Source organism: Bos indicus, chromosome 13 (genome assembly GCF_029378745.1).
Source record: "Bos indicus isolate NIAB-ARS_2022 breed Sahiwal x Tharparkar chromosome 13, NIAB-ARS_B.indTharparkar_mat_pri_1.0, whole genome shotgun sequence".
In the NCBI taxonomy this organism is placed as follows: domain Eukaryota; kingdom Metazoa; phylum Chordata; class Mammalia; order Artiodactyla; family Bovidae; genus Bos; species Bos indicus.
The window spans coordinates 63,247,436-63,260,344 of record NC_091772.1 but is presented as its reverse complement, the minus strand read 5'-3'; the positions used below and the strand labels follow the sequence as shown (position 1 = coordinate 63,260,344).

The 12,909-nt window shown below is 46.9% G+C and overlaps 1 protein-coding gene and 1 long non-coding RNA gene across 2 annotated transcripts in view; one reads left to right on the top strand and one right to left on the bottom strand.

Annotated features, from left to right (window-relative positions):
• CHMP4B (charged multivesicular body protein 4B) overlaps nucleotides 1-6,818 on the bottom strand; it is a 44,798-nt gene extending 37,980 nt beyond the window's left edge. Inside the window, exon 1 of the mRNA XM_070801522.1 lies at nucleotides 6,492-6,818. Coding sequence (XP_070657623.1) covers nucleotides 6,492-6,681 — 190 coding nt within the window. The 5' untranslated portion in view covers nucleotides 6,682-6,818. The remainder of the gene's footprint in view (nucleotides 1-6,491) is intronic.
• On the top strand, nucleotides 6,169-12,565 carry LOC139186562 (uncharacterized). Its single transcript, XR_011570195.1, has 2 exons — nucleotides 6,169-6,396; nucleotides 8,364-12,565. It is a non-coding gene; the product is annotated as an uncharacterized lncRNA (long non-coding RNA).
• The last annotated feature ends 344 nt before the right edge of the window (nucleotides 12,566-12,909 follow it).

Below are 12,909 nucleotides of genomic sequence, written 5' to 3'. Positions count from 1 at the left end.
GACTATGCAGTAGCGTGAGAGGACAGGGCACCTAATACAAATCCTGTCGGCAGAGAGGTTCAATCAGAGGCTAATCGCTCAGCAGGAACACTGCGAAGGGAATCTGGGTACTGGATGGGTGGCTGTGTGAGATGAACCTGCCAACCCTCAGAAATGAGTTCATCTCTTCCTGCTGGATTTTTCTCTAACGCTTCATTTGTACACGGCTTGCCTTTTATCAGCTACTTGTACGTGTGCGTGTCATCTGCACTGAACTGTGTGCCCTTGTAGCGTCTCATCCATCTTTCTACCTCTTAGTGTGCCTGAGACTATAGCCGGGAAACCAAGGAAATGTACGTGCCTTCTCTGTGCTGGGCGCTCTGCTAGGCACTTTACACGTGTTGCTTTATTCTACAGCCTCACAAGAACCCTAAGAGGTATTGTTCTTACTCTGTGTTTATAGATGGGGAAACGGACTCAGGGAGGATAACTGCCAAGGTATTGCTGGTGAGTGGTGAACCGGCACTCAGTTTGGAAATCTTCTACCTACACCATCATGCTACCTTCCTCCTAAAAGGAACTCAACAAACGTCTGCTGACTTGAGCCAGACACCTTAAAAACAGGCCAGTACTATATCCAGCTAGGTCTCTTGTTGTTTCCTGTTGCTATGCTCAAATTTGCCTTCTAATTATAACCATCCATCCTCAAAGGAGGAAAGGAAATGGCAACCCACTCCAGTATTCTTGCCTGGAAAATCTCAATCCATGGGGTTGCAGAAGAGTCGGACACGACTTGGGTGACTAAGCAACAAATCCTCAAAGTGACCAATATAAAGTTGTCAATTTTTGGATATCCTCTTTCATTTTTTAAAGACAGTGGCAGAGCACAAAACAACTCTGGGTAAGAGGATCAAGTTTTCACAAACTTCTCCTATGCAAAGAAATCTCTCAAGGCCCCAAGAACCCCAGTCTCCTCCCCGCAGGCCAGAACTCCATCTCAGGACTCTGGACCACTGCAAACATCAGGCCCTGGCTTTCTGCCCCAGAAGTATATGGCTCAAACACATCTTCACAAGCTCCTCTCCAGAACCTAGCTCTCTACACTCACACCCAACTCAGAACAACTCAGAACTTCCTTGAGCAAAATACTCCAGCTCAAAGGTCCTCACGTTTAGCTAAACTTCCAAACAAAATCTATCTTGAATTTCAAATCACACTAGAAACCCACTGGCAGGCACTTTAAAAATATTTAATCTTCCCGCCCAATAGGGGAAAAAAAATTTTTTTTTGTAATTTGAATCAAAGGCGCCAGCATGTTTTGAAGAGCCAATGCATAAGGCCTCTCTGACACTCCATCTGTCTTAAGAAATAAACCAAAGCCAATCTGGCCAACCATCTCTTTAAACAAGAAACTTAAGCAGCACCAGGGGAAATCCCCATTGCTCAATTCCCTGGGTGGGTTTCAGGTTTTCCATCCCTGGCCCTCTGAGATAGGCACTCCTGCTGGCACATGTACCATTAAGACGCTGTACTTTTCAACCTGACATCTTGATTACAGAGGACCAAAAAGCCATGATCACTATAAATTTAACTTATGAAGATGTCTTCCCACGTGCTAACATTTTAGAGCAACTTTATTAAACATGAGAGAGCCACCTTGGCTCCAGCAATGAACAGGACTTAATGAAGATCTACTTCCCATGAGCGTCTGGCCTATCTGCCTCCAGACATTTTCAACTGAACCCAAATGAACCTATAAATGAACTGATTTGCATCCATAAATCCAAGAGAAATATAGCAGTGTAGGCGGAGGTATCCAACCTGCCATTTCCCAATCTCATGTAAGTCTCTTGTTAAACTAAAAATATGATCCTTTCAACAGTCAGGTTTCATTTTTATTAAAAGGGGAAAACAGAGAAATCTGAGCCACATAGGGTAGCTTATTTCATAACTAGTTACAATGTCTTAAGAAGAAAACAATGTTTGCTATATGATCATCTTTCTTAACGAGAAAACCAACCAGGCACTGTTTAAAAAAGATCTAAGCTGGGGAGATTTCTGTCAGTTCACCCGCACCGCAATTCTGGTTCCCATCCAGTTCTCAGTGAAAGAACTTTTCCACTTGACAACTGAACCCAAGAAGTTTGATCAAGGGGTTGGATGGGGTGGGAGATGGGAGGGAGGTTCAGGAAGGAGAGGACATATGTGACCTATGGCTGATTCATATTGATGTATGGCAGAAACCAACACAACATTGTAAAGCAATTATCCTCCAATTAAAAATAAAATTTTTAAAAAGTTTGATCAATAACAACTTTATCAGTAAAGGATAGTTTACTTACTCAATATTTACAATGTGCCACACTCTTTCTTATATTATCTTAGCTAATCCACACCATAGTCATGTAAGATGAATACTATTTCCACTTAATAGAAAAGGAAAAATGACAATATTTAAGTGCCTTGGATGTATCTGTTTTCTCTATATTCCCAGTACTAAGCTCCTCATGTTAAGCATGGGACCTAAGACACAGTTTAAGAGCCTGCCACATGCCTAAGAATCAATACATAACTAAAGAAAACGAAATTTGGAAAAAAAAAAAAAAATGTAATCCAAACTTTGCTCTATGCCCCTAACTAAAACCACTTATTGGAACATACTTGCCTGATGCAAATTATTGACTTGAACTGCAGAGGTTTGTTTCAAAGAACCATTTGTCATCTTTCTAATATGTACGTCACAAAAATAACATCCACGTTTGGTTACACACTTCACAGGGCAGGGCCTAGTCCTGTCTCACTTCTTTTTCCCCCGATTCAGCACCACACCTTGCACAGGTGGGTGTTTAATGAGCTAAGCGATGACAAAGGTCATGATGAGGCCTGCAGCCAGCACAGGAGTAAACAGAACACAAGATACCCATGGCCACCCGCAGACCTGGTCTCTGCGTCGAGTTACATCCTCTCTCCAGCCTCGGTTTCCTCTCCAGACAATAGGATTAACAGAACATACCCCCAAGGCTGTTTGCATTCATTTAACAAATACTTACTGAGCATAAATACTACCTGCAAGCACCGTGCAGTCCAGTGGACACAGTAATGAACATGACTAACATATCCTGTCTCATGGAGCTCAGTCTCAAGGAAATATCATGAGACTCATGAGGAAAAAGGAGTTTCACAAATGTCAAAGGACTCAGTTAGGAAGTACTGCCCCTCCTCTGTGTTTCCAAACTTGATTAATGGCATCACCATCCACCCACTGTCTGAGCTGTCAACTTAGGAATCACCTTCAACTCCTCCCTCTCCTTCATCGTGCCCACAGTTGTGATCAAGCACCAGCCTTCTGATTCTCCTTCAGAAAAGTCTCTGATGTTTATTACTTCCTGTCAGGTCCTCCATGCTTCTCTAGGCCCTTTGTTCCCACCTGGAGTCTCCTTGTAATAATGGCTGCCATTGATTGGTCACTGTATGGCAGGCATTCTACTAAGAACTTTACATGCATATCATAAATTAATCCAATAAGGTAGATACTAGTACCCCTACTGATAAGAGGAGGAATCTGAGGTACAGAGTGACCTGCCCAAGACACGGTTCATGATGAAGCTAGCTCAAATGCACTGTCCATGAGACTCACCCTGACCCTTTACTGGACTCCTGCCCCCGGTCCCTCCCCGGTCAGCGGACATTCCTTCCTTTATTGATACTGCTCTTTCAGAAATCCAAGCTGACCGATCTCTTCTGCTTTAAGACAGCCAATGCTCCTGACCATCTCCAGGTCAAAGTCTCAAGGCTACAGGTCACTCCCAAGGGTTACCCATCTGCTCTCCTGCCCCACAGACTCCCACTAGGGGATGCTCTCACTTGGGGCTCCCCAATCCCCTTGCTGATCACTTCACATTTCTGTCCTCAACCAAGCTGCTTTTGCCCTTCGCCCTCCAGACAAGAGTCTTCGGTGTTCTTTCCTCCTTCCTTTCCCACTCTTCCTCCTCTCTCCTCCTCATCCTCTCTCTCACACACAAACTAAAAAAAAAAAAAAAACACACACATACACACACCACCACACACAACTTCCAAAAGGAGGGCAGGCACAGTGTATTTTCATCTCTTCCAAGTCCCAGCTCAGTTCGAGTCAATCAGTGACTAAATGAATGACAGGTTGTGGTGTTAACACCTCATAGCACTGCCCCTATAAGCAAATACAACCTTTCCCCCGGAGGACACTAAAAAGAAGGGGAGATAGCTCCTGTCCTCTCAGGTAAACTCAAGAAAGCAGACTGCTTTCCAAAATGTTCTCACAGCTGGCTGAGCCTGGTAGTCTCATAGTTGGCTGGCAATCTCTCTCCAAGCCTCCTGCAAGCCAATTCAATCACCTCTAGAACTGCAGAAACAAAACTAGCTCCAGACCGAAAGACCACAGGAGACCTGCCCTCTCAGATGGGAGATGATGTAAACTAATGCCCTCCTCCGCCCAGCAATGGGCAAAGCCCTCCCCAAATGCAGACTGGTCAAAACACCGACTCACTACCTCTGTGAACAACAGAGGATCCTGAATGAGGGAGAGTCATGAAAGAAAAATGCTAAAGACAGCAAAATCTAACCCTGCTTTCCAACTCCGGAACTACAACTGGAGTCCAAGCTGCAAATGCCCAGCTGCCTCTGCCCTCACCCGTCTCCCCTCTCCCATTCTCACCCGCCCCCCCCCCCCCCCAACAGGTCTATTTTCCAAAGAGAGAGGCCCGATGGTGTTTTTAAAATGATGTGAATGATTAGGACAGCCATAATTACCCTCCAACAGTTTTCCATCCACTTGGAATAAAATCTAAACTCTTCACCAGGAAGTTCAAAGTCCACTCCACACCCACTTGCATTATACCACTCTCTTCAGTCACTGTATTCCATAAACAGAGGTCTTCTGTTGCTTAAAAGAGGCTGATCTCTGGGCCTTTTCCACTGCTGTCTGCTTGCCTGGAAGGCTTCTCCCCTAGACTTCTACAGAACTAGTAGCTTCTCAAGGTTCAGTTCAAACTTGACCTTTTCCAAGAGGACTTCCCTGACCACCTTATCTAAAGTGGCACCCCTTCCTACCCATCACTCCCAATCCCTTTTGGTTTTTTTTTTTAGCACTTTCCACCACTAGACAATATTTACTTCACCTATATTCCTGTCTTCTCCCTCATGAGAGTGGAAGCTGGTTCTGTTCACCCTCTGAATACCATGCATGTAGTAAGCCCCCCAAAAGAATTTCCAGACTATCTGTTGACTATCATCAGCAAAGGAGTATCCTCAGGATGCGTTATTCTGCTCCTCTGTTAGAATGATGAAAACATCTAATTAACCCCTACTATATGCTGGGCACTGTAAATCCACGATCTTCCTTTCAGAGGTAAATTCACTAGCTCAAGGTCACAAAGCTAGTGACTTGCAGATTTCTCAGTTAAATACTTGTTTGTAAAGCTCCTAAACCCCTCTCACCTTTCCCGCTTCTCAGGGGAAGGGTTGTCATGCTATGGTTCATCCTCCTATTGCCATAACAACGACAAAAATCAAATATTTCTAAATTGCTTCATAGTTATTAAAGCTTTTTTACATTCACTTGACTTAAGAGGAATACAAACCACTTGCCCAGAAAGCCACACAACAGTAAGTAAAGTGCCTCAGAGTTCAACAGCCCCGCCCAGAACCACAGTAGTGGGGACTGGGGGAGGAGTCAGGGCCATTGGAGGCAAGGAATCCTTACTTCTGGCACACAGGGATCGCGAAGCGGTGAGTCACCGGGTGAAGGCTTGCGCTACGTGAAACTCTGATAAAGCAACAAGAAGTGAATCACAAGAGCTGGAAGGCACTTTAGGCCTACAGAGGGCAAACCCTGGCTGATGGATGGGGGAAATGAGGCTCAAGAAGAAAAGTAACTTGCTGAAGTTCACTCAGCAAGTGAACAGAACTGGAACCAGGGAGTCTCTTCTCCCCCAGTTCCCTTTCCTCTCCATTTAGGCTTCTCAAGGAGAATTCTGAGTCAGGAGATGGGGAGAGACCAGGGACAGCTCATGGACTCCACAAAGGAATCGGGAGAGAGCAGGGGTGGGACCAGGAAGGACACAAGTGTTGGGATGGAGGGCTGAAAGGAGCCAAGGAGGCGACGGCAGTATCTGCGAAGGGGGGTGGGGGGGGGGGTGAGGGCAGGCAAGAGGGAGGAGGAAAAGGCGGAAGAGAAAGAACAGAGTGCAAGCGGAAGAAGAGGAAGAAGAGCTGTGAAATTAGGGTCTGAAGGGGCCTGGCAGAGTGCGGAGAGCCTGAGACGAGAGGGCTGGAATGACAGTGTGATGATGCAGGAGTCCAAGGCTCCGGGAGACACTGAAGGCAGTCGGATGGGGAGGGGTCCCGGAACCAGAAAGGCAAGGAAGGGAGTCTGACAAGGTAAGAAAGAGTTCCAGGATCCGAGCAAACACTGGAGCAAGTCTGACGAAGGTGGAGTCCGGCCAAGGGAGTCTGAGGGGGCCCGGCCGACTCACCGCGCTTGTTTTTAGTGCCGTGCTTCTTGGCAGCCGTCAGCTCCTGCTCGATCTTCTTCTCCAGGAATTCCTGCTTCTTACTTAGCATCTCCTCTGTGTCCCGAAGCCTCTGGATGGCCTCCTGGGGGGTCGGGCCGCCCTTGCCGGCCTTACCCCCTCCAGCCCCGAACAGCTTCCCGAACACCGACATGGTTGCTGCTAGCCGCGCCGGCCTACGCCGTCCACTCCGGCTCGGCTCGGCTCGGGCGCCCGCTCCTCTCCCCGCCGCTCCCTGCCGTCGCAGGCCTCTCTTCCACCTCCGCCCCGCAGCTGGGCCCGGCCGCGCCACCTCCCACAGGCCCCCACGCCCGGCCCGGCAGGCGTCAGGGAAACACGCCGCTGACTACAACTCCCGGTGGGCAACGCGCCGGCCGTGCTTCAAAGCTAATGGAAGGAGGCGCGCTGCATGCCGGGAGGCTATAGTCTTCCGGCTGAAGACACTCGGCGGCGCGTCTTTTTGGTCTAGCTAGGATCAAAGGGCGGGGTGGCATGCTGGGAAATGTAGTCTCCTTGCAAATAATTTTGTTGGGAGGGGGTAGAAAAACAGGAAGAGAAGTAAGAATATTTTATAAAACAGTAATTAACGTTATGCACTTTCTATGATCCAAGCATTGTGAAGTGCTTTACTTGGATTATCACATTTAATTATCACAAGCTTGTGTGAGATAATACTCTTACTATTTTCAGTTCAGTTCAGTTCAGTCGCTTAGTCTCTTTGCGACCCCATGAAGGGCAGCACACCAGGCCTCCCTGTCCATCACCAACTCCCGGAGGCCACCCAAACCCATGTCCATTGTGTCGGCGATGCCATCCAACCGTCTCATCCTCTGTCGTACCCTTCTCCTGCCCTCAATCTTTCCCAGCATCAGGGTCTTTTCAAATGAATCAGCTCTCCGCATCAGGTGGCCAAAGTATTGGGATTTCAGCTTCAACATCAGTCCCTCCAATGAACACCCAGGACTGATCTCCTTTAGGACTTACTATTTTGTAGGTGGGTAACAGTGTTGGCACCCCACTCCAGTACTCTTGCCTGGAAAATCCCATGGACGGAGGAGCCTGGTAGGCTGCACTCTATGGGGTCACTAAGAGTCGGACACGACTGAGTGACTTCACTTTCACTTTTCACTTACATGCATTGGAGAAGGAAATGGCAACCTACTCCAGTGTTCTTGCCTGGAGAGTCCCAGGGACGGGGGAGCCTGGTGGGCTGCCATCTACGGGGTCACACAGAGTTGGACACGACTGAAGCAACTTAGCAGCAGCAGCAGCAGCAAGACTCACGTTTCCCTGATGCCTCAGTAGTAAAGAATCCACCTGCTAAACAACAGACAAGGCCAATCACTGGTTAGAGAAGATCCCCTGGAGGAGGAAATGGCAACCTACTCTAGCATTCTTGCCTGGAGAATCCCATGGACAGAAGATCCTGGTGGGCTACGGTCCAAGGAGTTCGCAAACCTTTGGGTACAACTTAGCAACTGAACAGCAACAACCAAGACTCAGAAATTGAGTGACTGACTAGTTTAACTTACTAGCCATGTATTCACGTATGCTGTTCCTCTACCTGCAATGCCTTTCTATGCTTTATTCACCTAAGTGATTCTTTGAAACCTAGTAGAGGCTAACAGCAAAGCTGGACTGCAAAGGTTCAGAACACTCCTTGAATACTTACTTGGACACTTTACCTCCCTTCCTCTGTGTGCGTGCCTTTCCAAAACTGTTAACTGGAGATAACAACAGGACCACCTCTGAGCTTGTGTAAGATAGGGTGTGTTAGATGCTTACTTAGCATAGGCCTAGCACAGTACATGCTCAGAAATGTGTATTTTATTCTAGGTCATCATTATGCTGCTGCTGCTGCTACTAAGTCGCTTCAGTCGTGTCTGACTCTGTGCGACCCCAGAGATGGCAGCCCACCAGGCTCCCCCGTCCCTGGGATTCTCCAGGCAAGAACACTGGAGTGGGTTGCCATTTCCTTCTCCAATGCATGAAAGTGAAAAGTGAAAGTGAAGTCGCTCAGTCGTGTCCGACTCTTCATGAACCCATGGACTGCAGCCTACAGGCTCCTCTGTCCATGGGATTTGCCAGGCAAGAGTACTGTTATGCACAATAGCAATTAAACCAGAAGAAGACTCAAAACTTTCAAAAGTAGCAGAAGTATTGAGGGTTGTTTTTATTTTTTTGCCCATTCATTACAAAGGCCAACTGGTTATGGGTTCACATATCATTGTTTTCCTCTGTCTGTTGCTGTCAAGAATCACTTCTCTGTGTATTAGCAGTGAGTCTAGTAGCCAATATTTCCCTCAAGCCCACCAATCTAATTTGCTGCTTCCAGTCTTTTGCATTAGTAAACCAGTTCTGAGTAAACCTGTTCTGAATGAGGAACTGAAGTGCTCGCCTATGAAGAAAAACTTCTTTTTTTTTTTTTAATCACTTGCTGGACTCTGTTGCCTAGGAACAGAGTTTCAGATAAATGAGAGCTTAATGGAACTTCTCCTCTATTATTTCACATATGAGTCTTGTCTCCTCCCCAGACTTATCTACATATAGACAAAAACAAGCTTTGAATGTGGTCCTTGATGTTTTGTTGCTGTAATCTGCTACAACCCCAGCCTCCACCTACAGGTAACTATTCCCAGAGGATGAGAAAGTCCATCTCACCCAACTTTCTAGGTTGGAAACACTTTTTCAAATGTAAGAGACATGCTAGAATTGTCAAGAATTCTCAGCAACATAAATTGTGAAACATAAGCCAGACTTGAGTTTGTTTTGTAATTGAGACATTGCAGTATTTTAACAAGCTTTGCCAGTTGTAAAGAATCTGCCAGCAATTCAGGTGACATGGGTTTGATCCCTGGGTCTGGAAGATCCCCTGCAGAAGGAAATGGCAACACACTCGAGTATTCTTGCCTGGGAAACCCCAGGGACAGAGAAGCCTAGTGGGCTACAGTGCATCAGGTCACAAAAGAGTCAGACACTATTGAGCGACTAAACAACAACGACAATATTTTTATCAAAATAAAAAACAGAAACAGGGAAGTTTCCGTCAAGTCATCTAATGAGTAGAGCAACCCCTCCATGTCTAAGCAATCATCCGCTCCTCTCTTAGCTAAGTCATGCTGTAACCAGACACACAGGTAGCAAACACTTGCTGGGTTTGAGCCATGACCCAGAGAATATATGAACGAGCAGACTCTGTAGACCTCACCACCACCAGTCTCATATTGCTGTGGGGAAAACCATGGATGCTATCAGAGCCCCTCATGTCATAACTCTGGGAGCCCAGAAAAACATCTTGGGGATATGATAGCAGAACACTTAATCTTTAATACCAACCACAATCAATTGGTATGGGTCACTCAGGTTATTGGGTTGAGAAGAAGTCTGAGTCTGCTTCAGGATATTTTGTAAAAATATGCTGAGATCAATTCATTATGTCTGCATAGTGTTTGAGATGGGAGGTGGTGACATGGGCAAGGTAGCTGCCATCATGGCTGAGGATTCAGCTGCCTTGGTAGAGATTCTCAGGGCAATACTGGGCTTCCCTAGTCTTCATTTTTTCTGGTCTCTGGTCTCTTGGGCAAATGCATAGCTTTTTCAAACTGAGGCCGACTGTTATTGATCTCAGAGGGAGAGCAGTGAGCAGTGAGCAGTCCTGAAGAGAGATCTTAGTTCCCTGCCCAGAAACTGAACTGGGTAACCTGGATGAAAACCCAGGAATCCTATCCATTAGACCACCAGGGACTAGAGGCTAGAAGCAAAGGGCCCTAACTCTTTACCAAGCTTGAAAGCAAGACTATTTCAAGGAGGCAAAAAACTGTGAAAATAGGAAAGTTTATTATTAGAGACATAGCATAACATGTGGGAGAGCACACAGAGAAACAGTTTGTTTAAGACAGAAGCAAGGCAGAAATACGTACCCAGAGAGAAAGGATATGGGCCTTCTCTCCAAAGAGGAGGAGCACAGTAAGTCAGAAGCTAGGCAGGTACATACACCCACAGGTGTCCGGAACGAGGAGCACAGTAAAAAGGTCATTTAAATCACTCATATAGGGAAGGTCCCTGGTGGTCCAGTGGCTAAGATTCTGTGCTCCCAATGCAGGGAGCATAAGTTGGATCCCTGATCAGGGAACTAGATCCCACATTGCCATAACTAAGAGTACGCATGCCGTAACTAAAGATCATGGCATGCCACAATGTAGACCCGGCACAGCCAAATAAATATTCAAGTCACTTATATAAGACGGTGCTTCAAGGTCTTTGTTTACATTTGGCCAATTATCTTGTTTCCTTCTTCACACCTAACTGGTTGACGCACCCTCCCCAAGATGCATACACAAATTTTCTCTAAGATGTATCCTACCTCAAAACACTTTGGGCACATGCCCACATTTATTATGGGTGGGATTACCTCCCTTTTCAACCCCCCAAAAGCCTTCCTGCGCATGTGCAGATAGGGAAGTCTTCTTTGACCTCAGGAGTGGGCACTCTATCTCTACTTAAGCAAAGCTCAGCTTCTGACACTAGCTTTGTCCTTGGAGTGTCTGGCTGAGAACAAACTTTGAATTTAACTCTGCTTAACAAACACCAACTGTCCAGCCCAGGGGCCCATCCACCTCCTACCTCAGTATTAGCTCATTAAGAACTACGTGAAAAGAATGGGCCACCTGACTTGCAATCACTTGAATAGCTTGCATATATTATGCTGACTGAAAGAAATTAGACACAAAAGCCTGCGTGATTCCATTTACACAAAGTAGAAAAACAGGCAAAGCAAAACCTACACTTGGCCTTTTCAAGATGGCCACCAGAGATAGGGCCATCCTCCTTCCATGCCCCTCTGCGGGCTCCTTTGTTGGAACCTCTGACCTACGGTGATATTGTGTGTCTGGTGCATAAGGCCCTGGATCTCACAGACCAGAGGGACACACATTCCCATGCCTCGTGCTGGCGACACTGTCTCCCTGAGGGTCTCTGCCTTCAGCCTCGGAGCCCACCTTTTAGTCCCATGTTCTGGATGCCTGCGCTGGCCCTCAGTGCTCCTGAAGCTCCCGAATGTCCCATGACCAGTGGCAGCTCTTGGGTCATTAATATTCACGCCAAACAATGCCTTGGCAGCCACTCTGCCAAGCAGGTTGCCCTGTGGGTCTCCTTCCCGAAGAGAATCTGTTTTAAAGTTCAAGTGTACGTTCCTCAATTCAGAGTGGGAGTCAAGCGACCGCTATGGTGAGCTGCCAGCGTGGTTTCAGGTGGTTCAGGGGGACTAGGTGCCCATGAATAACAATGTGAGGGAGTCAGATTTAGGTCAGGGTTTTTTTTGGGGGGGTCTGGGATTGCTCTTTGAAAATATCTTCAGCACAAGAAAAAAAACAATTTGTGACTACGTATGGTGACATATACTGCGGATGGTGACTGCAGCCATGAAATTAAAAGATTATTGCTCCTTAGAAGAAAAGCTATGACGAACCTAGACAGCGTATTAAAAAGCAGAGACATCACTTTGCTGACAAAGATCCGTCTAGTCAAAGTTATGTTTTTCCCAGTAGTCATGTATGGATGTGAGAGTTGGACCATAAAGAAGATGGAGCACCGGAGACTTGATGCCTTTGAATTGTGGTGCTGAAGAAGACTCTTGAGAGTCCCTTGGACTGCAAGGAGATCAAACCAGTCAATCCTAAAGGAAATCAGTCCTGAATATTCATTGGAAGGACTGGTGCTGAAGCTGAAACTCCAATACTTTGGCCACCTGCTGCAAAGAGCCAACTCATTAGAAAAGACCCTGATGCTGGGAAAGACTGAGGCAGGATGAGAAGGAGGCGACAGAGTATGAGATGGTTGGATGGCATCACCAACCATGAAAGTCAGGGAAGCCAACCCCCAAACTCCTCCTTCCCCAGTGAATATTCCACCCCTTCACTTGTAGGCCCCTCGTAACCAGATTGCCAAAGAGGCTTAGGGCAGCAGTTCTTCACCTGTCTGCCCCCTCTGCCTCTGAGAGTATATCTTTGCTTAAATAAACTTTCACTTTACTTTCTTAACTTCTCTGCTTGTCTCCGAATTCTTTCCCAACAAAGAACCTCAGGCTCGCCGGAGTCACTATGATCTTTCAGGTCAGGAGAGCTGGATCTGAACTTAGTGAGCCTGAGAAGACCCTTCCCCTCTCTGGGCTTCAGTTCACTCTCTGTGATTCAACACAATGAAGTTGGGCCTTGACCTCCTGCCTCAGCTTCTGTGACGAACCATACGCCAGCCACCCTTGGCCAGTCGAGGGGGTCACCCCCACCCCTGATGCAGAACTGCTAAACTCCGTGACACCAACCCCCTCCAGGTCCTGAGAACCCGCAGGGCACTTGCTGGCAACCCTGGGGGTTGGGAGCATCTG